The sequence below is a fragment of the Arvicanthis niloticus genome, chromosome 1, assembly GCF_011762505.2.
Source record: "Arvicanthis niloticus isolate mArvNil1 chromosome 1, mArvNil1.pat.X, whole genome shotgun sequence".
In the NCBI taxonomy this organism is placed as follows: Eukaryota; Metazoa; Chordata; class Mammalia; order Rodentia; family Muridae; genus Arvicanthis; species Arvicanthis niloticus.
Genome location: NC_047658.1, coordinates 69,220,515 through 69,243,483, shown reverse-complemented (window position 1 = coordinate 69,243,483; position 22,969 = coordinate 69,220,515). Strand labels below are relative to the sequence as shown.

The 22,969-nt window shown below is 41.5% G+C and overlaps 2 protein-coding genes across 2 annotated transcripts in view; one reads left to right on the top strand and one right to left on the bottom strand.

Moving 5' to 3' along the window:
- Window positions 1–3,156, bottom strand: part of Xrra1 (X-ray radiation resistance associated 1) — a 65,745-nt gene extending 62,589 nt beyond the window's left edge. The window contains exon 1 of the mRNA XM_034510141.2: window positions 3,017–3,156. The gene's annotated coding sequence lies outside the window, so the exon portion shown is untranslated. The remainder of the gene's footprint in view (window positions 1–3,016) is intronic.
- Window positions 3,157–3,294: 138 nt separating this feature from the next.
- Spcs2 (signal peptidase complex subunit 2) lies at window positions 3,295–22,969 on the top strand. Its single transcript, XM_034510128.2, has 5 exons — window positions 3,295–3,483; window positions 12,769–12,852; window positions 13,381–13,541; window positions 17,313–17,447; window positions 21,981–22,969. Exons 1-5 carry the CDS (start codon window positions 3,370–3,372, stop codon window positions 22,165–22,167), a joined length of 681 nt encoding a protein of 226 aa, XP_034366019.1. The 5' UTR covers window positions 3,295–3,369; the 3' UTR covers window positions 22,168–22,969.

Here is a 22,969-nt window from a genome sequence, read left to right as displayed (position 1 = left end):
TGATTCTCTTCAGCCCATTGTTAATTAAGAACTCTTGAGCTCTAGTAACTGTATCCTATGTCTTGGATTGATGGAGCCTTATGCTCCAAACTGTGTCTTGTCAGGGCATGTGCAGGGGCGTTAGGAGAAGGAAAACAATTCCAAGAAAAAGATGGGGTAGCTATGAAGAGAAAGGGGCCGGGAATGCAGGTAGCATGCTCAAGGTCCTGGTTTTGATCCTGAGTATCACACATGTACACACCCCTGGGGCACAGAAACAAAGACATGGACATAGCTTTACAAGAGCTACATTGTGCTCTTGCTCAGTGCAGTTGCACTGTTTAAGCAGGCCACAAAAAGGACCAGTGGTAAAGGAAGGTGCCATCTATGATATCATTTCAATGAAATACATTTCTGCAGAACAGAAGTAGAAGAGACAAAGTTGAAAAGTCAGACCCAGTCTGGGAAAAATAAATGCTATGCATTTAACACAAAGAATAAACCCAGCTCAGTTATTACCCAGGATATAAAGGTCTACAGAAATCCCAATTCAGCATGAGGAATAATAGCTAAGAAGGTATGAGTATGCGACTAAAGGGCCCAGAAGGGGACACAGCTCCTAGTTACATTATTCTAAATATAGCCCCAACAGAAGCATGAACTTATCCTTATGGTAGAAAATGAAAGTCCAAGGTCCAGATTTGAGGGTTAACTTCAGCTACATCTGGACTCTATCTCAAACTTGAAAGCTAACATCAAGCTCACTTTAGTACCTCCTAGCTCCAACACACATGTACCATTTGTCTATTTGTCTCTTTCCTACAACTGAGTGCCTGCATCACCCCCACATCTGACCCACACACAGGCACTGATGCTCCTGATCCATTTGCAGACTCCATTCCTTTGTTATCTTGATTTATGTAGTTAATTTTTCTGCACACCCTACCCCCACCTAGATTGACCCTCTGCTGCTATCTCAGGCCCACTTCATTTCTTTATAAACTTTTATTTTATTTTATGTGTTTTGCCTACATGTATGCATGTGGACCCAATGCCCACAGAAGACAACATAGGGCACTGGATCCCTTGGAACTGGAATTATAGATGGTTGTGAGCCTTCACATGGATGCTGGGAACTGAACTGGAGTCCTCTACAGAAATACCAAGGGCTCTTTCTTAACTGCTGAGCCACCTCTCTAGCCCTCAGGCCTATTTCTTAACAGAGGTACTCTATTACAATGTATCAGAATGACCTGCTTTTCTGACCATTCTCCACCACACCCGCCTCAGGCTGAGGCCTTCCAAGGGCAAGCCTAGGTCCTAGTAACCTCTTCATCTCTGGCATCTCAAACAGGACATGGCCTACAGAAAGATGATTCTTTATAAATGCTACCTCAACTAAACAGAGGCATAAACAAAATGCTGCAGGGGTACTTTGTTTTGCCTGCAAGGAAGTCAAAAGCAAGGACCAAGGGAGGTTTCACAGAGCTGGTACCACTAAAGCAGGGTGCTAAGAGATGAGGAAGTGACAAGAGGGATAAGTGGCAACAACCAAAAATTATGAGACATTCAACTGTGAAAGGACAACAGAAACCCATTTGTCGCCATTTAAGGACCCCCTCCCCCATTTCTCTCTATTTTGAGGACCAGGCCTGATTTCAAAAAAGGCCATAAGACACCAGCTTCAGGAATAGACCATAAGTCCCAGGAACTAGGTCGTAAGGCACCAGCTCTAGGAACAGACTATAAAATCCAGAACAAGATCATAAAGTGTTCTCCCAAAGAACCGCCTGGAGCTAACCACAAAAATGGGGAAATATCTTATCTCAGAATGGGCCATCTGCACTGGACAGCCCTAATTCATCACATGGTCGAATGCTCACCACATAGGAATGCAGACCACTGATCATCTGTGAGCCCCTAGCACCCATCAATGAAATTTTAGATTACCTAATCCTTCTAGAGAGCTTCCTCCATCCCCTATAAGAAGGCCTGCATGTGTTTATCTGGGGTCACCATTTCAAAGAATGGTTGGCCTCTGCATGCTAGTCGTTTGTGCAAAATAAACGCTCTTTGTTTTTGAATACTATTTGAACGTGGGGTCTTCCTTCAGCGATTTTTGGACCCTAATTGGAGTGGCCAGGAACTGCTTAATAGAAGATGAAATCTAGTCTGCTAGTCTTTAGTGATCGCATGAACATAACGTTGACAAGAACATTTTGTCTTTTTCATTCAGAGGTATTTCTAAGTGTCTAGAACAGGACTGAGGACATGCTAAGCAATTCAGAGGCTGGGTATGGTAGTGAACATCTTTGGTTCCAGCACTAAGGAGGCAGAGGCAGGATTTCTGAGTTTGAAGCCAATCTGTCTACACAGTAAGTTTCAGACCAGCCAGACCTTACAGGGAGACCTTGTCTCAGAAAAACAAAACAAGATGTCTAGTGAATTCAGTATCTGGCCGATCATCTGTATACATATGGAAAATATATAGGTATAAAAAACTAAATAATGCTATGTAACATGGCATAAAGTGATATTACTATATGGTAATTTCAGGCCTCTAAATTAGCAACCAGATTTATTTTCCTTATATGCATTCATTTCAATGTCAAGTTTTATTGGTGCTCAATATTTTTTTCCTCAATATTTATAAAAATCACACTGCCAAACTGGAAAAATGCTTTTAAGTTAAAAAACTAAAAAGTTGGCTTCAAGTGTGTTCTGACCCATGCTCTCTGGCTTCTGGTAAATTCTTTTCTTGTCTAAACAGCATTATCCTGAGACTGACACAGAATGGGTGGATGTAAGTGCATGTAGGACACTGCCTGGCACACAGTAGGCACTCAATAAATGGCAGTTCTACAGGAAATATTACTAACAGCTAAGATGATCGTCACGTCGGAGAGAATAATCGAGTTAATGTTCTACCATCAGGGATAGAAAAGGATGAAGAGCAGGCTCTACCTCCCTTCTTAGGACACAACATCTGGGGCTGGAAAGACTCATAATTCAAGCAAACTTAAGTTTCCAGCCACACCTGCCTTCGGCGTCGTTTCCGCCTCCGAAGAGCCCGCGGAGGCGATGTCCCTGTCAGGCGGAGTGCACGCCTGCGAGCCTCACGGGAATCTCGGAGTCGCTCCACGGTGGCGCTTGCCACAGCCTTCCCCACCCACTCCTTAGTAACCGCGACGATGTGGCTAGCAACGTAGGCGGCAACCGGCGACGGCAGATTCTAACTACAAGTCCCGTCAAGCCCCGCGGCCACTTTCAGGCTTCGTCAGCACACTAAACTACGGATCCCGATGGGCTCTGCGTCGAGCATCACATGAGCGGCTTCAGCCAATCGACTTCGGACAAGTCGTATGGGAGGGAGACTCGGAGGGAGACAAGATGGCGGCGGCGTCGTCGCAAGGCGGGAGAAGCGGCGGTGGCGGAGGCAGTAGTGGGGCTGGCGGTGGCCCTAGCTGCGGGACAAGCAGCAGCCGTAGTGGTTTGTTGGATAAGGTGAGGAGCTCTGTCCTGGGGACAGTCTAGAGCCCGGGGGATGCCCAGGAGGTGGTGAGTCCACCTTACCATCCCCGCCCCCCTTATTTTCTGCGGTTTCTTGAGCGCTCCTCTGTAGCACACCAACGCACGCTTGTAACCTGCCCTTTCTACACGTTGGAAAACAATCCTTTTCTTTAGTCATCTCTTTTCTCAGGTGTTGCTTGTCCCTAGCCGCCACCGCAGCTTCTCGTAATTATGGCAATAGTTCACCATAATGATCATGTTTCTATTGTGCCCTCCTAGGGCCACTCTTGAAAATTCCCATTTCACCAACGTGGAAAACTGAACTGCTAAAGAAATTGAAAGAATCTTCTCGAAGTCGGTATTCCCCAAACCCTTCCACCATCATCCTCGAGTGTTGCTACAGAGCCCAAAGAGTTCCTTGGCCTTTTACCAAAGTTTTTAGGCAGGTTTTTTTTTTTTTTTTTTTTCCCCATGATATGTCAAATAATGAAGTATTCGTGTGTTGACTTCCTTTGCTAGGCTGATAGGAAGCCTTAAGATTCCTTTTCCCTGTTGGGTTCCCTGCTTTTCTCTCTTCTTCCCCTGCGTGTCCTTTGCTGTCTGCAGCAGCTGGCTGCTTTCCACTCTGCCTGCACAATTATTAAAACATTTCACATCCTTATCTATAAGGGTTTAAAGGAAAGAGGCAGGGGAGGAAAGCTGCTATTGGATGAACCTTCTTGCCCCTTGCACAGCAACTTGGAAGAAACAGTTGCCTGAAAAACAGGCCTAATATTAGTTCTGCCTCTAGCTCTGTGTCCTAAAATGTACCTGTTCTCATCTGAAGAATGAGAGGTTTAGCCCTGTATACCTTCTGGCCCCTTTCCAGTGTTGTCATTCCCAGCTGATGTGATGAGGGTGGTGCATGGTGCTTTAATATAGTAAACCATTTTTCTTGAAATATTTTAATCGAAATGCTTTCTTACTCCTCTGTGCCAAGCAGATGGCCAGGGCTTAAGAAATGAACACCTGATCATGGTGAGGAGTTCGAATCCAGGGTGTACATAGCTCCTATATGGTAGGCAGTGCTCTACCACTGACCCACATCCCCTGTTCTTTTTGTCTTTTTGAGGGTCCTTAGATTCAAATTTGAGACAGTGTCTTGCTGTGTAGCTAAGCTGGCCTGGAACTGGCCTTGTGCAGAATCCAGGGACCAAACCTGGGTTGTAAGCCTTGACAGTAAGTATCTTTCTTTATCCCTTGAGCCATCTCTCTGGTCCTCAAGTCTTTCTTGAGGAAAGATACACAGAATATGCTAGTGCTTATGGTTTCTTAGTAGGCTTACTAGAAGGATCTCTTAGTAAACTTAGTGAAAGGTAGGGTTTGAGTGGAGAAGGGTTACTTAGGAGTGGGATGTAAAGGCCTTTAAGACTATATAAAGTGTCTTGAGGAAGGTTATTTACATAGTGCATGGAACTAGACACAATAAGGCTATATACTAGTGTATAGGATTTCTTAGAAGGGTAAGTTTGAGTTCTAGTGTAGCATACTAAAAGGCCTGGGTGATTGTTCATTACTGAACTTGTATTTCTTTACTACAAGCAAGGTAAAATGTTCTCACAGAGGAACATTTGGGAGATTCTTCATTTTGTTTTGTTTATACAGGGCCTTACTGTGTAATTCAGGTTGGTCTTCAAACCAAGGGTCTTTCTGCCTCAGCCTGCCTAATGTGCGATTACAGGCCTGCTCCACCAAACCTCCTCACCCTCACATTCAACCAAGAAATGAAAGACAAGAGTGAAAATAGTCAAGAGCTGTTTAAAGTCTGTTTTCCTGGACAACTTCCTTTCTGCTACCGTTGAATTGTTCCCGCTCGAGTTCCTCTCGTATCTGGTGCACCTGGCAGTGCCTGTGCCCTGCCTGTTTGTGTGTTTCCAGTTTCCTGTGAGGGTTTCTCTACACCGGTTGTCATAGAGTGAGTGCTTACAGTCCTGAATTTAGCTGAGAAGAAATGCCAGCCCAGTCTTAGGAAGAGCTGTAGAGGATGCTGCTTTGAAGTGTCTCAGACTAACAGCGGAGGAGGAGAGTGTGGGGACTTGTCCTGAGTGACAGAGCGGTCCAGAACGAGAACATCGATTGTTCACGTGAGGATGCTGCCTTTAGTAGAACGTCTTGACTTTTATTCTTCTCTTTCTCTTCCTGCCTTTGGGGCTTGGAGGAGGGTGTTGGTTCTGCACCTGCTGTGAAGAAGTGCAGCCTGGTCATATGAATGTGCTTCTCACTCTCGATACTGGTGTAGTGTCTGCTCCTCTGAAACCAACTTTAAAAACAAAGCAGCACATACTTCCTGATTTTTAAAAATAAGTTTGCAGATCTAATCTTCCATTTTGAAGTGACTTAGTTCACTGCACTAAGTTGTTTTTGCCCCAAATCTTGGAGAGCATTTTGTTCTGTGTGGCAGCTATAAAGAAGAGCTGTGTCCTAATTTGTTTGGGCTATTAAAGTTTGGTATGGTGTTTGTTTTGTTTTGCTTTTTTTTTTTTCTTTTGGTAAATTATTATCCAAACCTTCTTAACCTCAGTACCTGGATTCTGTCTCATGGTTGGATTCTCAACTTGACCTTAGAACACAGCTTCTGTATCTTAGTTGAGGACGTATCCTGGGCCAGTCTTGCTTTGAATTTTGGCTCCTCTCCTCACCAGCTGTATATTCTTGGACCAGTTACCAAATTTCTTTGTAACTCAGTTTCTGCCCCTGTAAAGTGGGGACCCTCTTGGGGTTTGACTGCCTTAGATAAATATTTTTAGTACATGTGTGAAAACCGTCCTTATTAGATTTTCTCGGTTTTTAGTTAAAAACAATAGATTTCTGTACCTCCCAGATTAGAATAAGATTTTGTAGTATTGAGGCCTGGCTGTTCTTACTTTCATATATTCTTTGTTACCTATGCATTTTAATAGTATATTTTTTAAAATTGAAAATAATATACAAGTTTTACTGTCTCCTTTTTTGTTGTTGTTGTTGTTACTGGTTCACAATATCAGGAAGTTATTGTAAGTCCCCCCGAAACCCCATACCCATTAGCAGTCTACCCTAGTCTTTATTCTTAGCTCTAGGCTACCATAAAGAGCTTTTTTTCAGTGAGGCAGCTCAAATGGAGACTCTTCATGCTTGTAAGCTATCAAGAAGCCTAGTGTCTGTCTGAATGTGCCTGTTGTGGACAGTTTATATAAATGAAGTATGCACCCATGGACTATTATGATTAGCTGCTTTCCTTACTTAACGTTTTCAGAGTTCAGATGTGTTCTGTTGGTTTGGTTATTTTGTTTTGAGCCAGGGTTTCTCTGTGTAGCCCTGGCTGTCCTGGAACTCACTCTGTAGACCAGGCTGGCCTCACTCAGATCCTCCTGCCTCTGCCTCCTAAGTGCTGGGATCAAAGGTATGCGCCACCATAGCCCAACTAGTTCACGTTTTATAGCATGTATCAAATTTTATTTTATATGACTTAAATATATTCATCAGCACTGATAAATCATTTTAAAATTTCTATATGTCTGAGTGTGATGTGTGTGCCATGGCACTTGTGTGGATATAGAGGACAAGCTCAGGTATCTTCACCCTCTGCTTTGTGAGAGATCATTCTGTTTTCCACGTCCCTCCTCACCACAGGAGCCTGGGCATTACACATGTTACACAAATGTTCACAACTAAGTCCAGTTTCACTTGTGGCTTCTGGGACTCCAGACTTAGGTCTTGACACTCATGTGACCAGTGCTTTACTTAGCAAAGCCCTTCCTTCATGTGACTTACTTAGCAAAGCCCTTCCTCTGTTTATCAGTTAATATTTGTGTCATGCACCTTTGGCTGTGTGATACCTACTATAAACACAGTTGTCCACTGGGTGGATATTTTCAGTTCTTCAGGCTATGTGTACCTAGGAGCAGAATTGCTGGGTCATATGGTAACTGTTGAAATGTGGTCTCTGTAGCCCAGGCTGGCCTGGAACTGGTGTTGTCTTGCCTCAGTCTTCTGAGTGCTAGGATTACAGGCTCCTTTGGTGTTTACTATTATAGTTGGCCATCTGAACTTGGACAAGTGGGACCTAAAATGTCTAAAGTCTCATGCAATAGTTAACTTTCTTCAGAGATCAGACAGTTTATTCCCTGAGAGCTAAGATTGTATGTGCACAGTCACAGGAGTAAGCCTCATGTGATTAAAAACCACTGAAGTGAACTCATCCCTTCCCACTATACCTCCGAGGACCACAAAATACATTCCAGGAACAATTCTATGTTCTGAGGAAACTCAGGTCACAAGACTCATGTCTTGTCTTCTTATAAGCCCTCAGAAATCTCCTCACACTGGACTGTGTTCTGACACCTAGGCACTGTGTTTGGTTTTTTGAGGAATTGTCAGAACTGTTGTACATATTGGGGATGCCACTTTATATTCCCACAGAGACCCCAGAAAGTAATTTATAGTGTAGTTGCAGTTTTTAAGCTGGAGTGTTTAAATGCATGATCTGCCATGTCCATAGAACAAGGACTCACATATCACATCTTGTTTCTTAGGGTTTGGTTGTTGTTTGTGTTTTTTGAGAGTCTCATTATGTAATGCTAGTTGGCCTGGATTCTAGAACTCATTGTGTGACCAGCCTGGCCTTGAACTCAAGTTGATTTGTGTGCCTATGTCTCCAGAGTGCTAAGACTAAAGATGAGTACCTGACTGTTGTTTTTAGGCAGTGTCTCCTGTGTTCTAGGTTGGCCTCTAGCCTCCCAAGTTCTGGGATTAGACATACACTGGTTTATGTGGTGCTGAGGACTGAACCTAGGGCTTCCTGTGTGCCAGGCAAGTCCTCTCTACATGCTGAACTATGCCTCTTCATCTTTTTAATCATGGAATTTTCACCCTAAGCTGTTTTCAGCCTTAGCTCTCAGATGTATTGGCCCCATTTGTGGATATTTAAGCTATAGCGTCCATGAACTGAAGCTGTCTCCACAGAACTGCAGTAATGTAGGCTTCCTGAGTCATGGGGCCAGGATGCTGTTGCAGTTTGGGACCACAGAGAAAACAGTGGGGGAAATTTTTTTCATCAGTTTCTCTGGAATTGCCACTAATGTGCATGTTCATAATTTAATTGGCACATGGTAATTTCTAACCTCCAACTAACTCATAAATGCAACCACTAATAAGCACTCCTATACTTCCATTACAGTATTTCTTGGCCCTTAAAAATATCCTTGAAATTGAAGGTTCAGTGTGCTAACAGCTGGAATCTTGTCTTGGTGATACCATGGGGTTTCAAATTGTATCTAAATTAAGCAACTGCATTTTCAAGATACACATCATTTTCTTCCCGAATTAACATTTTCCCCTTTATTTTTGCACTTGCTACTCCTGATCTTGCTAAATGTGTCTTTGTAGAAGGTGAGGGTGGATATATACTTAAACCCAAGCAGACATCATCACAGCCTCTGAGTATCCATTTCTGTTATCTCTTGTTACTGGTTAGAAAATTCTGGAGTCAAAGGTAAAATACATCTATTAAACATCTCAAACCTAGTGTACCCAAAGGAGGGTTCATCTTTTTCCTCCTGTGTTCCTTCTCTTGGAAAATGGCATGATGGTTCAGACAAGTCATCTAAGAGCCTTAATTGTGATAGGTGGGCCTCTCTTAGTTCTGTCATGTTACTTTTGACTAGTTTGTTACTAAGTCCATCCAGTTTCACACGATCAATGCTCACTTCTCATCCCTTGTTGATGCGATGCTGAACATTCAGGTTCTGCACTTAAAAAGGCCCTGTCTCACTTATTTATTATTAGTGGTACTAATAATTATATATTATACATGTCCTAGTATTACATTTGATATCGTATGCAGATTTGACTGAGATGATTTTCAAAACAAAACCAGCAAACTTCCTTCAAACACATAAAGGTGGTTGATATTCCTCCACTTAAACTCTTACCCGTTTCCTGCTCAGAACCATGTCTACCTTTAGCCTTGTAAGCAGTTCTAGGTTATGGTTTCTTAGCCATGTGCCTTGTTCTTACTACTATCCTGTTTTTGTAGCTTATATCCGCTTCCCGAACTGGAGTAGGCAAATGAAGGGAGAGAAACTTTTTGTTATTTTTTTCTAAATGAGAGTGGGGTCCTTCATTGATACAGCACTGCTACCCCTGGTGTCCATCTCAGAGTGAGTTGAGGAGTCCTTTGGGCCAGGCTAAGGAGCTCTCTGAAGCAGTCACTGTGGTCCTCATATCACCACATAACATCTGCTTCCACTGTTACTAAGTAAGAGAAAGTGTTCCTGCTGCTGTGCTGTTCTGAAGACTGTTTGCTTAGCTTACCCTGATAACCAGGAATGTTTTCCTTTGTTGACCCATCCCCAGCCCTTAATGCCAGAAGATGGATGGGGAAGAAGAGAGGCTGTAATCCCAAATAAGTTAATTCTAAAGATGACTTTCTGTATTGTTTACATATTCTTCAAAATGGAGGTGTATTTAAAAAGTTCACTGAGCATTTGAGAAATGAGATTCCCACTGCCATGCCTGCAGTGAAATGTCTTTGTAGAACTTTCCACAGTGGAGAATCACAAGTGAAATGAATCTTCAGTGGTCCGTGAAAATCACCAAGTATCCTTTTTCTGTGAACTATCATTTCTGTACTCCAAAATGTGGCCAGGAACAAGCATGTCCTGTTCTCTGTTGATAGAAAAGTGGTTTCTAGTGGCTGTAGTGACTCCTTCATGAATAGGAATAGCTATACCAATGAATGGTATACTATAAACTCAGATCTAATCCAGTTAACCTGTTAAATAATACCAAGTCCCTACTATGACTGTATTAAAGAGATGGCAGGAGGAGCAGGAAAAGTAAATGTGTGTGTCAGGAGAGTTACCCAGGATTGGGGACCTGTTAGATAAACTGTGAGACTCAGCATACAGTGCTGCTTATGAGATGGAGTGCAGAGGAAACCACGAGGTATTCTAGAGTGCCCCTGCCACTAGAGCTCTCCAAGACATCCCTTGAGTAGGGAGAGTTGTGACAGCACACAGACAGTGGTGTGGCCTACCAGGTAGCCTCACCACAGTGGTTTTCCCTAGGGCTGCTTTTGGGTACCTTAAGCCTGGTCTGTGTCAGACTCCTAGAAGGAATGGATTGGTCACAGCTTAGATACAAGGAGCTACTTTTAGCATGTAGGGGATGTTTTCTATGAATGTAGGGAACTGTGTAACAACCAAGTTGCCAGATAGCAGGCAAAGACCAACCTGGAAAATATGCTTTCCTAATTAAAGGTGGCAGTCCTTAGGAAGACCTACCTTAATTCCTTTCCACATGTTACCCTTCATTATAATTTATCCCGTGAGGTCCGGGTACCATGTGAAACAAACTTACCTTTGCACTCCTTCTGCCCCGTATGTGTGGGGGGCTGGGGGGGGGGAGGAGGGGTGTAGGCTATTCCTCATTATTGCCCTTTGTTGTCTAGTTTAGGAAGACCAGGGGGAAAGGAAAAAAGAAGCCTGCATAACAGCAGAGGGGATGTGATTTACATACGTTTTAGATCAGCACTTTTTGAGAATGATGGGAAATATTGACCACAAAAATAGACACCTAATGTCAGTCCCTACTTGTCCAGATATTTCTCTGCTGTAGCAGAGAGGACTAAGGCTATTCATGCATACAAAATAGAATGATGTTTCCTTTCTCCAGAAACCAAATTAAAACCTTCCTTAGAGTTTTTGTAATTCACTGAAGAGTTCCTGTTCTCTGTGCTGAAGATTCTAGGCACCAGGCAGTAGAGTTAGAGCTGCAGCTCGCTTACCGTGCTCATGCTGATTCTGCATTTTATCCCTGGAAATGACGAGGAGATGGTCGAGGCCTGCCTCAGTTCTGGATTGTGCTGTGCTCAGTGAGGAGTATCTGAGATGGGAGGTCTATGAAAATATGTGGGTTTTTTTTTTTTTTTTTCCTCTTTTGGAATGACAGAGTTTTCAAAATGACTTAATCATTTCACAGATAATCCAAACCTTGTTGTAGGCTTAGCTCAACAAATTATATGAGGTTATTTAATAGAATATATTTGATTGAATGCATATGAGCCAGCTGTTTGGATAAAAAGAGGCTGTCCTTTTCTTCTTAGTTCAATACATGATTTTAAAAATTAGGTGTCATGTTTGATTAGTAGATTGACAGGTTGTGAGAATCAATATTACAAAATGTTTCCATGAATAATTAAAAATTTTATTTTTCTAAGACACTGATGGGAAAAGATTTGATTTGTAATGGCTTTAAATATAACTGATTTAGGAGCTGGAGAGATGGCTCAGTGGTTAAGAATATTTGCTGTCCTTGTAGAAGATCCAAGTTCTGTTCCGGCACTGTACCAAGTGACTCCCAATCCCTGTAACTCCAATTCTAGGGTGCCTGGGGCGAGGGGTATTTGTGCAAATGTACACACATAAACGCATGCTCGAATACATGCGTGCAAGCACACAAATACACACAATTTTTACACATACATACCTAACACTTCATTTATATTTTTTCCTCTGAACAGACTTCATGTTTTCTTATTTGTATATTAGTGTATAGAATCACAGCTTTTTAAAAACAGTTGATAAGAAGTGTTCTCTGTCTTTCAATATAAGAATCCATTCTTCAAGCCAAATAAAGTTGAATTGAATCACCTGTTAAGTGTTCCAACCCAGGGCCTCATGTATACTAGGCAGGCACTGCCTCTGAGCTACATCCTATCCCTGGTTTCCATCCAGAGTTGTTGTTGGTTATTATATTCTGTCACAGCAACAGAAAGCAAATTAGGACACTTGGTTTATAATAGAAAAACTGATATTTTTAGCAGATTCTACTGGGTTTGCTGTTTTAAAGTTATAGTATGTTAATAAAGTATGCAAATTGTTCACAATGATGTTTTTAAAAAGACCTTCCCTCTTTGTTAGTGTCCATAAATTTCTTTATCTGTATTTCATGAATTTTGTGCTTATAAATGTTAGGATGAACAAAGGCATTTTTTTTTTCTGTATTCTCTGTGGTTAAAAAGGGGTAGGATATATGAGTTCACATAGCAAATGCATGTGTTCTGGTTCTAGGCTTGTAGGATTTGAGTTTTCTGCATGGAGACTTGGTCCATACGAGAAACCATCTGAGTATAGTGCCTAACCTTCATACCAGAAGACAAAGTCTAAGTGCTCATGTACTTAGCAGTCTGAAGGGAGTAGCTCATTGTACTTTGTTAGGCTTCATGGTTTTTGATGAACTACTTTTCTGTTTGTTTTGCAGTGGAAGATTGATGATAAGCCTGTAAAAATTGATAAGTGGGATGGATCAGCTGTGAAAAACTCTCTGGATGATTCCGCCAAAAAGGTACTTCTTGTGAAAACACAGAGCACGCTTTCAGCCTGTGGACTCGTTCTTCTCCTGCTTGTAATGACCATAGTTTTCAAAGTTAGATAGTGAGCCAGAAGGGACTTCTAAGATACCACAGAGTAAGTAGGAGGAAAGAGGTTACAGCACGAACGTTGGGATACCAAGAAAATTGGGAACTCATTGTTCTTAGATTAATTAGCTTAGAGCACATAGACTTGGGAAGACAGAACATTCATCTACGGTGAGCCCATTTGCAAGGAGAAAAAATGTTAGCTGTGTCCTATGGGAAAAGTTGAGAATTTTAAAACTAAGGACTTGATAATTTTTTTTTTTTTTTTTTTTTTTTTTGGCGGGGGAGTATTCCTTAAAGAGGGTTTGAGTCTTTGTGTAGAGTGGTAAGAAAGATGCTAGTTGAAGAGAACTGTGTTCATTCCTGCGTTCATAACATGACTTCAAATGGGAACCGGTAAAAGCAAGCTGTAGGAAGAGAGCATCGGTCTTACCTGATCTCCTACTTCTCACTAGGTACTCCTGGAAAAGTATAAGTATGTGGAGAACTTTGGTCTTATTGACGGTCGCCTCACCATCTGTACCATCTCCTGCTTCTTTGCCATAGTGGCTTTGATTTGGGATTACATGCATCCCTTTCCAGAGTCCAAGCCAGTTTTGGCTTTGTGTGTCATATCATATCCTTTTTAATGCTGTGGCTTGCTTTTTAGTAACAATTCAGAAATATCTGCCATTAAGTCATCTTTGCTTTTGAAATATAAAAGCTTTGATTTTAGAGCTTGCTAATGTTAGAATTAACATTAAAATTGTACCTGTAAATTCATGTTACATCATTGATAGCTTGTATTTAACAAGGTTATTTATCTGTAATGTACTTAGTTATTCACTAATAGGAACATCAGAGCTCCTGTCATACAATGGTAGTGAGATCTAACTCTTTTAACCTGTTAGATTTTTCCATTAGACTGAGTTTCTTCAATCTGTTTATTCTAGACTATAGGATTATAGAAATTGGGATCTGGTTCCTGTTTTTCTTTGAAGCTGAAGAGCTGGCCAGGGAGATCCTGAGCATGAGCTGTGGGTTTGGCCCTATGTTTCAGTGAAATTGAAGACCCCTTCTGGGGCTGCACAACATGAGTTTAAAATCCAAAGTGTTTGTGATCTTGTGCTAGAGGGAAAAAATATAAGTAATACCCATTCAGAATTGCAAAAATGAATGGGATTCTGGGCATGGTAGCATACACTTGTAATTCCAGCTCTCAGAAGGCTGAGTCAGGATGATTTATGAATTTCAGGCCAGCTAGGGCTACCTGGCAAAACCTTGTGTCATTTAAAAATTGGAAAGAAAAAAAAGAAGACAGGGAGATGATCTAGTTGTTAAAATGTTTGCTACACAGCAGAGACCTGAGTTTGAAACCCCAGTACCCACATAAAAAGTTGGACGTAGTAGCATAGTAATCCCAGTGCTGAGGAGATGGAGACAAGGATCAGCCAGGCTTCCTGAATCAGTGAGCTCCAGGTTGGTTCAGTGAGAGACCCTGTCTCAAAAAATTAGGTGGAGAGTGGTATAGAAAAACACCTAGTGTCAACCCCTGGCTTCCATACACACATACATGTCTCTGTGTACCCATACACACATGTACATACAGGTGAACATATACACATGCACATACCCCACACAAATGAAAAAGAAAAACTTAAGGTGGGAGATTATAGTATATTTGATATATAATATAGATAGTACCCAGATTCTAAAGTTTAGCTTACAATTACTTTATAATGGTATGAAAGAATATTCACACAATCATTGTGGTTTTCATGTTTAATATAAAACCCAATAAATTACATCAACTAGCATGCTATTATGTAGTAGGCTTTTATTAGATGAATTTGCCCAATTGCTAGCTGATATAAGTGTTCTGAGCACATTCAAGGTAGGCTAGGCTAATTAATCTACAGTGTTTGGAAGTTTACTGTATTACATGCATTTTTAATTCATGGTTAGAAAATCCTGTTGTAAGTTGAATTTTGCCTCTCCTTTTTTGATAAACATTTCTTAAGATATGCAATGCAAAGAACTTTTATTATAATCTTAATTATAAAATTTCTATGCATTTGTAGTAATGATTTCTTTGTGGTCTTCCACTCTTATCTCCTATCCCTGTATATAACTGTTTGTTTGTCTGTATATAACTGTTTTACACTATAACTTAAAAAATACATGCATTTTTTTGGAGGTTCGTCAAGATGGCTCTGAAGGTGAAGGCATTTGCTGGACTCCAGACTGAAGGGAGAGAGTCAACTCCCGTACATCCCTTGATGTACTTTTATTCATATGTCGCCCCAAATTAATAAATGTAAAATCTAAAAAGTACAGCTATAAATTCATATTACTCTGTAGAACTCTACCACAAACTAATTATATAGAGAGACTTTACCTTCCTGAGGTTGGAGAGAGTACAGTAGTTAGGATTACTTGGTATACTTGCAGTACTGGAGTTTCATTCCCAGAACCCATGTCGGGTGGTTTCCAGCCATCTGTAATTTCAACTCCAGGGGACCTGACACGTTCTTTGGGCTTCCACAGGTACTCACACTAATGTACACATACCTTACATAGACACACACACACACACAAACACATAATTTTAAAGTATATTTTCAGAGGCTAGTAGCAAGCCATCTTAATAAAGCACTTGATTAAAAATAGTTTTATACAAATAGATGGTTCCTAGACTTGGCAACAAGTACTTTTTGACTCGTCAGTTAGATTAATTATCCTAGTTTGAAGTTTTCACTGTTGAAGCAATCTAAAAGAATATACCATAAGTTCTAGAGACCATTCTCAAAACAATGACAGCAACCTTATCATACACAATCTCCAAAAGAACTACTTTGATAGTATTTCAGTTATATTAGTATAAAGCAAATCATGGTCCTAAGTTCATGTTCTATATATAGTGCTAGTGACTATTGTTATAAATAACTACTGTGTGCTACATGGTTATATATAGAAACCCCATGACAATTCTTGCTTGTTTGAGACAGAATCTCAGTACACTAGCCTTAAACTTGCAGTAGTCCTGACTTAACTTCCCAAGTGTTGAAATTATAGGTGTGTACCACTCTACCTAGCTTCATGACAATTCTAAAAATGCAGTATTCTCCTCATTGTAGACATGAGGATAGCCGGGGAAGAAATTTATTAAATGCTGAAATGCAAATCCAAGACTGTCTTTTTTTTTTTTTTTTTTTTTTTTTTTTTGGTTTTTCGAGACAGGGTTTCTCTGTGTAGCCCTGGCTGTCCTGGAACTCAACTCTGTAGACCAGGCTGACCTCGAACTCAGAAATCCACCTGCCTCTGCCTCCCAAGTGCTGGGATTAGAGGCGTGCGCCACCACCGCCCGGCCAAGACTGTCTTATCTCCAAAGTCTGTGTCCTTTGCACTGTACTTCCTGCCTCTTTAGTTCATAAAATTTAAATAAGACTCCACACAACATGTTAGCAGTTGAATATAGGTTTAGACTAGTACATAATGTGTCTGCATAGACACATGTATGTCAAGCATAATTGCTCTCACAGTAGACTAATCTGAAATCACATTGACACTGGTTCAGTCTAGTCAAATCCACTGTGAGATATATGTTGCGGGGGAGGGTGAGGACGTGTTTGTTTTTGTTTTGTTTTTCAAGACAGGGTTTTTCTGTGTAGCCCTGGCTGTCCTGGATCTTTCTTTGTAGACCAGGCTGGCTTCAAAATTAGAGATCCATCTGTTTCTGCTCTCCAAGGGCTGGGATTAAAAGCATGTGACATCATGCCTAGTTTTTCTTTTTTTCTTTCTTTCTTTTTTTTTTTTTTTTTTTAATTTTTTATGTGTATGGTTGTTTTACCTGCACCTGTGTCTGTGTGCCCGGGTAAACCAGAAGAGGGTATCAGATGTCTTGGAACTGGAGCTATAGAATGTAGTTAGCTGCTATATGGATGGTGGGATTCAAACCCAGTCTCCCTGCAAGAATAGCCAGTGTTCTGAATTGCTGAGCCATCTCTCCAGCCTCTGGTCCTTTTTTTTTTTTTTTTTTTTTTTTTTTTTTTTTTTTTTTTTTTAAATGGATAAATAAGCACAAGTTATAACAAAGTCTTGAGAAACTAAGACAACGGGCTATTGTCAGGCCTGTTGTCCTTTTAGTGTAAAAGATGAGAAGGCCTGTGTGTCCTGTGCCATCTGCCTCCATTTTGAGATGTCTACAAAACTAACCAGAGAGAGCCTTGCTTCCGTTAGGTGTATAAGTACAAGGGTAAAGGGTAAGTAACTACGTTTTCAGTGCTTTCGTGGTAAGATAAAAATTATTTAGGACTGTCAAGAAAATGTTTGTGGCTCTTGTGTGCCATTTGTTGTTGCTTTTGTTGTGTTTGCATATTTGTATATTTTCCCTTAATGCTATTTGAACTTATTTTGTGATGATGGGGATTCTGACCATTTATACCTCATATAAAGAGAAGAGCATCTTCCTTGTGGCCCACAGAAAAGACCCTACAGGAATGGACCCCGATGACATTTGGCAGCTGTCCTCCAGCCTCAAAAGGTAATACCCGTCCTCAATTCTTAGAGGTGCATAAGGGCTGGCGTTGTTTGCTCTGGGCCATGTCGGGATTCCTGGGCTGTGTCTGTTCTCTGCAGAGCATGACACTAGTCATGTCAAGTGAAAGGGCAAGAGTGAGCTAGGAGGCTTTCCTAGCATAGGAGTCTGAATGGCTTTATCACAGAAGATACTTGAAGTTTATACTTTGGAAAACTGAGGAATGATTGTCTTTTTCCTTTTGGCCAGTTAGCAAAGGTCAAAGGTTAAGTGTGCTTACTGTTCTTATAGAGGACCTGGGTTTGGTTCCTAGCATCCACAATGGCTCACAACTAATTGTAACTTGAGTTCCAGGGGATCCAACATTCTCTTCTGGTGTGCTTTTTGTTTTTGTTTTTTAGGGGTGTAAGGGGAGATCTTTTGTCTTTTATATGAACATTATACACAAACTCATGCAGATGAACACATATACATGGATCTTTTTAAAATAGATCCAAGTTATGAGATTAGTTATCTTTTAAGAATCCTCTGTTTAGCAGCTGTGTCTTCTGACTTCATTCTGAATGTGTTCAGGCATCTCTGAAGTGGTGCTCTGTACAACTCAACCACAATCCAGTTTTTCTGAACTATGTATGGTAGTATACACATGTTCATTGGTACCCAGACCTGGATTCATGTTCCAGTGTACTTGTTTCTAGTTCATGGCTTTTGGTAAATTATGAAAAGTGAAGCTTATTGTTAAAGGTTTTTTTAAAAAAAAAAAAAACAACAACAACAAAAAAAAACAACTCCAAAGAGTTGTTAGGAAGATAAAATATCAAATGTCAATTACTATAGCAAATGCATTTCTTATATCTTAGGCATTAGTCACTTTTCTACTGCTTTGATAAAACTACCAAGGCAACTTATAGAAGGAAGGGTTTATTTGGGCTTAATGTTTCCATTGCCATCAGAGCAGGGAGGCTTGGCAACAGGCATAATGCGGGCTGGAGAAGCAGGCTGAGAGTTCATGTCTTGAGCCATAAACCAAACAGCAGAACTAGAAACGGTGCAAGTCTTTAAACTCTAAGAGCCCATCCTTAGTGACATACTTTATCCAACAAGACCATGTCTCCTGAACCTCCTCAAACAGTGCCACCACCTAGAGACTTGAGTGTTCAAATATATATGCTGTGAGGAACATTCTCATTCGAACTACCATAGGTATTATGCCTCATAAATGTCATTACCTCATTTAAACCTTAGAACACATTTACAGATAGGAACATGGTCCTAAAGGTTAAATTGACTGAGTCAGGGGTAGTAGAGTAAGAGTTCTAGGCTAAATTGTGCACAGATTTCAGGCTCCTAGTCATTAACTAAAAATACATGAAACTTTCTGGCATATACAGGCCATCACATCATAGTTTACTCTGATTGAAGGTAAGTAGCATCAGTGCCTACCCCTTGCTGGCAGGTTGTGGGGTAGGAAGAAGAAGACTTTGACAGCTGAGTTCTGCTGTCTCCTGTCAGCCCCCTACTGTTCTTTGGCCTCAAACATTAGAGAAGTCTACTTCTCATCAGGCCACTAAACAGCTGCAGAATTGTAGAATCCAACAACAAGGATTGCATTATTTTCATCCAGCATGTTTTACTGTTACTGGTGTGTGTGTGTGTGTGTGTGTGTGTGTGTGTGTGTGTGTGTGTGTGTGTGAGAGAGAGAGAGAGAGAGAGAGACAGACAGACAGACAGAGAGAGACAGACAGACACGGGGCTGGGGCTTGTATGCACATGTGCCACAGTCTGTACAAGTGTGGTGGTCAGAGGCTGCTTTTTGGGAGTCAATCTCTTCTCCTGTGGACCCGAGGATTGACTGGCAGGCACTGTCTTTTCACCTACCTTGCCTCACCTACCATCCCATTCACCCATGTAACGTTTAATTGACTCCAGTGTTTACAGTTGTGCCTGTGACCACAGACATAAAACATTTTCTTTACCTCAAAATGAAACCCGAGCCCTTAGTGCTTATCTCCTGTTTGCCCGTTTATTGTAACCCAACTAATCACCCTTCTGATCTCCATGGAAAATGTCTCTTATGGACATTCATGTGAATAGGATGATGGTGGCTTCTTTTACTTAGCATAGTGTTTTTCTGTTTCTATTTTAAATCTTTTAAACTTCTCTCTGGGTTTTGAGACTTTCATGTAAGTGTATAACATTTGTTGCTGCTGTCCACCCCCTACTCCCTCCCTAACGTCTCCCAGATATCTCTGCGTATTCCCCTCTCAACTTCATATTCTCTTCATAATCCACTGAGTCCAGCTAGTGCTGCCTGCTGGTAGGGCTACCCACTGGAGATACAACCCTGGAAACAACAGACTGCCAGCAGCCATCACTCTCAGCTAGCAGTGGGGCTTCTAGAGCTCTCCATCTGTGCTGCCATATTGACTGGCTATATGATGTGCAGGCTTTGTATAAGGCAGCTGCAGATGCTGTAAGCCCATGTGTACAGTGGACTGGCCATGTCCAGAAGATAACAGTTTCCCAACGAAGTCTATAAGGTTTTCAGAGTTCACCTCTGTTGTAGCATATATCAATACTTTGATGCGTGATGTGGTTGAGTGATAGTTTATTGCACAGATCTACTGTATTTTGTTAACCTTTTTTCAGTTGATGGACATTTGGATTATTTCTACCTTTTGGATTTTATGAGTGATAGGGCCTACATATTTGTGTGGATCTGTTTTCATTTCTCTTGGGTAAGGTACCTAGAAGATGAATTCCTGGATCATGTGGTTAATTATTTGATGAATTGACAGTCTGTTTTCCATTCCACTAGAAGTGTGTAAAAGAACTGATTTTCCACATTTCTTGCTAGTTTTTACCAGCTGCCGTATTGTTGGTAGAGAGCCATGAGTGCTTGTGCTCTCCCCTCACAGTGGTGTGGTAGAACAGTGCCTGATTCTGCTGACCTACAGCTGCCAGGCCGCATGCTGGGAAATGGCAGTGGACGGTTCACAGACTATCTGTCGGCTGCCATGCTCAGACTTTGTCCAGGCTCCCACTCAGTGGAAAAACCTTTGAGTTGTTCTTCTGCACTATAAGCCTATGCAGCATGAGTGTGTCAAAAAGCTTTTCGTATTGGAGCTAAAGAGGTGGCTCATTGGTTAAGAGAACCGGCTCTTCTTCCAGAAGACCTGGGTTTGATCCTTGGCATTTACATGGTGGCTTATGGTCTAGCCCCAGGATTCTAGTGCCTTTATTTGGCCTCCACAGGCACCAGGCACACAGCACACAGACATACATGCAGACAGAGCAACCACACAAAAGAAATTAGAAATAAATGGGAAAAAAGTGTGAATGATTGAAATGAACCAAGCCTTAGCTGTAGCTGTGAATTCTTCACTTGCCTCCAAGGTATTGTTGGCCACCTACACAATCTCCCATAGCTTCTCCCATAGCTTAACTCTTAGGCTGAACATTTCCCATTTTTCTTATATGATGAGAGCTGCCTGTAACCAGAAGACACAAGTTGCCTAAAGAAAGATCTCTAAATCTACATTTTCATCCTGATCGTTTCTTGGAACTGTAGCTATACCCTGCGTCCTGTCTGATACTGGACCTAATGGCATCTCAGAGTTAACATGTCTAAAGATCACCTCTGCTCCGCATTGTCCTGCCTGCTCTTCCCTAGTTTTCCCTTCTGGGTTAGTGGCAGTTTTATTCTTAACAAGTCCAGATTGTTTGGACTCCAGCGTTCCTCTAGTCTGCCAGCACTAATGTTACCAACCCTCATTTCTGGTGGACCCCAGGAAGGTTTATCCCTGCTTGAAGTTATTGCCAGCAGAGCAGGAAAAGCAAGTGATCTGTAAACATAAGTCACATCCACTTTGTCCTCTGTTAAGACCTCTAGTTCAGGAAAAAGGCCAAGTTCTGAGGACAGCTTAGCAGTCCTTTGTGTGTGGTATATGCTCCACATGCATGTGCAAATATACCCTGGTCTGCTGTCCTTTTATTTTTCTCAGACACCCTAGCCATGTTCTCACCTCAGGGCCTCTGTGTTCTCTGGTCCCTCCATAGGGAATACGTTTCTTGGGTAGCCTGGTGTTCTCATCTTCATTAGGGTTCAGCAGTTAAACCAGGGAAGGTTAAGGTAAATCAATATTTGCAAGGAAACATCAGACCTGTGAATGGGGTTGGTCGGTCTCCCTCCCTCCTTCCCTCCTTCCCTCCTCCTTTCCCTCCTTCCCTCCCTCCTTCCCGCCCTCTCTCTTTCTCTTTTTCTCATTGCCAAGCTTATCACTACCTTTCAAAAACACTTGCTGAGGAATTGTTAATGCTTGAGTCAGTTTGTTGTTAAAGTTAGCATTCAAAGTGCATCCTTTATTGGGCTTTTTCCTATGTGTGCTCTCATTGGTCCTTCTCCCTCGGCTCCCTTCCCCCTCCCCTCAGTACCCCTGTTCCACCATCATGTGATCCATTATTGTCTCCCACCCTAAGAGCTCCTCAGTTTCCCAATCTGTTTGGTTTTTGATTTGTTCTCTTTGTCCTGATGCTTAGGTTTGATGACAAATACACCCTGAAGTTGACCTTCATCAGTGGGAGGACAAAGCAGCAGCGGGAAGCCGAGTTCACCAAGTCCATTGCTAAGTTCTTTGACCACAGCGGGACATTGGTCATGGATGCTTATGAACCTGAAATATCCAGGCTCCATGACAGTCTCGCCACAGAAAGAAAAATAAAATAGCCAATTGTAAAAGCTCTCCTTCTGCTGGATCATACACATTACTGGTGGGTAGGGGAAGAGACAGAAAGCTTAAGCCTGGTCAAGTAAGAAATATTAAAGATGCCCCTGTTTAGTCCACCCTGGATAAGTAGAATTTCCTAGTACAGATATGCAAAGTTGTCTCTTTGACGGCTAGCTGTAGCCTCCTTGGTCTGCGGAATGGTTTTCTGTTGTTTTCCTTAAGAAGCATTTTTGTAAAAGCTAAGCATACTTTTCATTTGTGCTTAATAGCGCTTTATACAGTATAGCTTTGTGCCACACAATGTTTGGATGCTCAGTTCTTAAGAACTACTAACCTTGCTGGGGCGCAGGAGTGTTCACCTAGAATCCCAGCACTCAGAAGGCCGAGGAAGCGGGGTGAGTTTGAGGCCATCCTGGGCTGTAGAGCCAGGCCCTGTCTCAGGGAGTGGCATTGTTAAGTTGTTGCTGACTGTGTTGACCCCTGCATCAGCAACCACTTCTTTAAACCCAGGACACAACTTAAGTATGACAGCTTTCTTTTACACACCAGTTTTGTGGGTGTATATATATATTTGACTTGGGGAGAATTATTTTTTAAAAAAATACAAAATAGCTTTTTAATTTGTTTAAAATAGACCTGCCTGTTACATTTTGTGCTCTTAACCAATTAAAGAAGCCAGTGGCATTTTTAGTTTTATATTCTCTGTGTTTTCCACTCGTATGTTCCTGTTGATTTGTTTTTGCCCTTTATTGACTGCCATTTTCTAAAATTTTTTTCAATAAATGAAAGAAGATGTGAAAA

Excerpts from the sequence above, each read along its gene's own strand:
- Spcs2 (XM_034510128.2), top strand. The coding sequence starts at position 3,370 with ATGGCGGCGGCGTCGTCGCAAGGCGGGAGAAGCGGCGGTGGCGGAGGC. Across the intron at positions 12,853-13,380 it reads TGGATGATTCCGCCAAAAAG|GTACTCCTGGAAAAGTATAA; the intron begins GTACTTCTTGTG and ends ACTTCTCACTAG. Across the intron at positions 13,542-17,312 it reads TTGGCTTTGTGTGTCATATC|TTATTTTGTGATGATGGGGA; the intron begins ATATCCTTTTTA and ends TGCTATTTGAAC.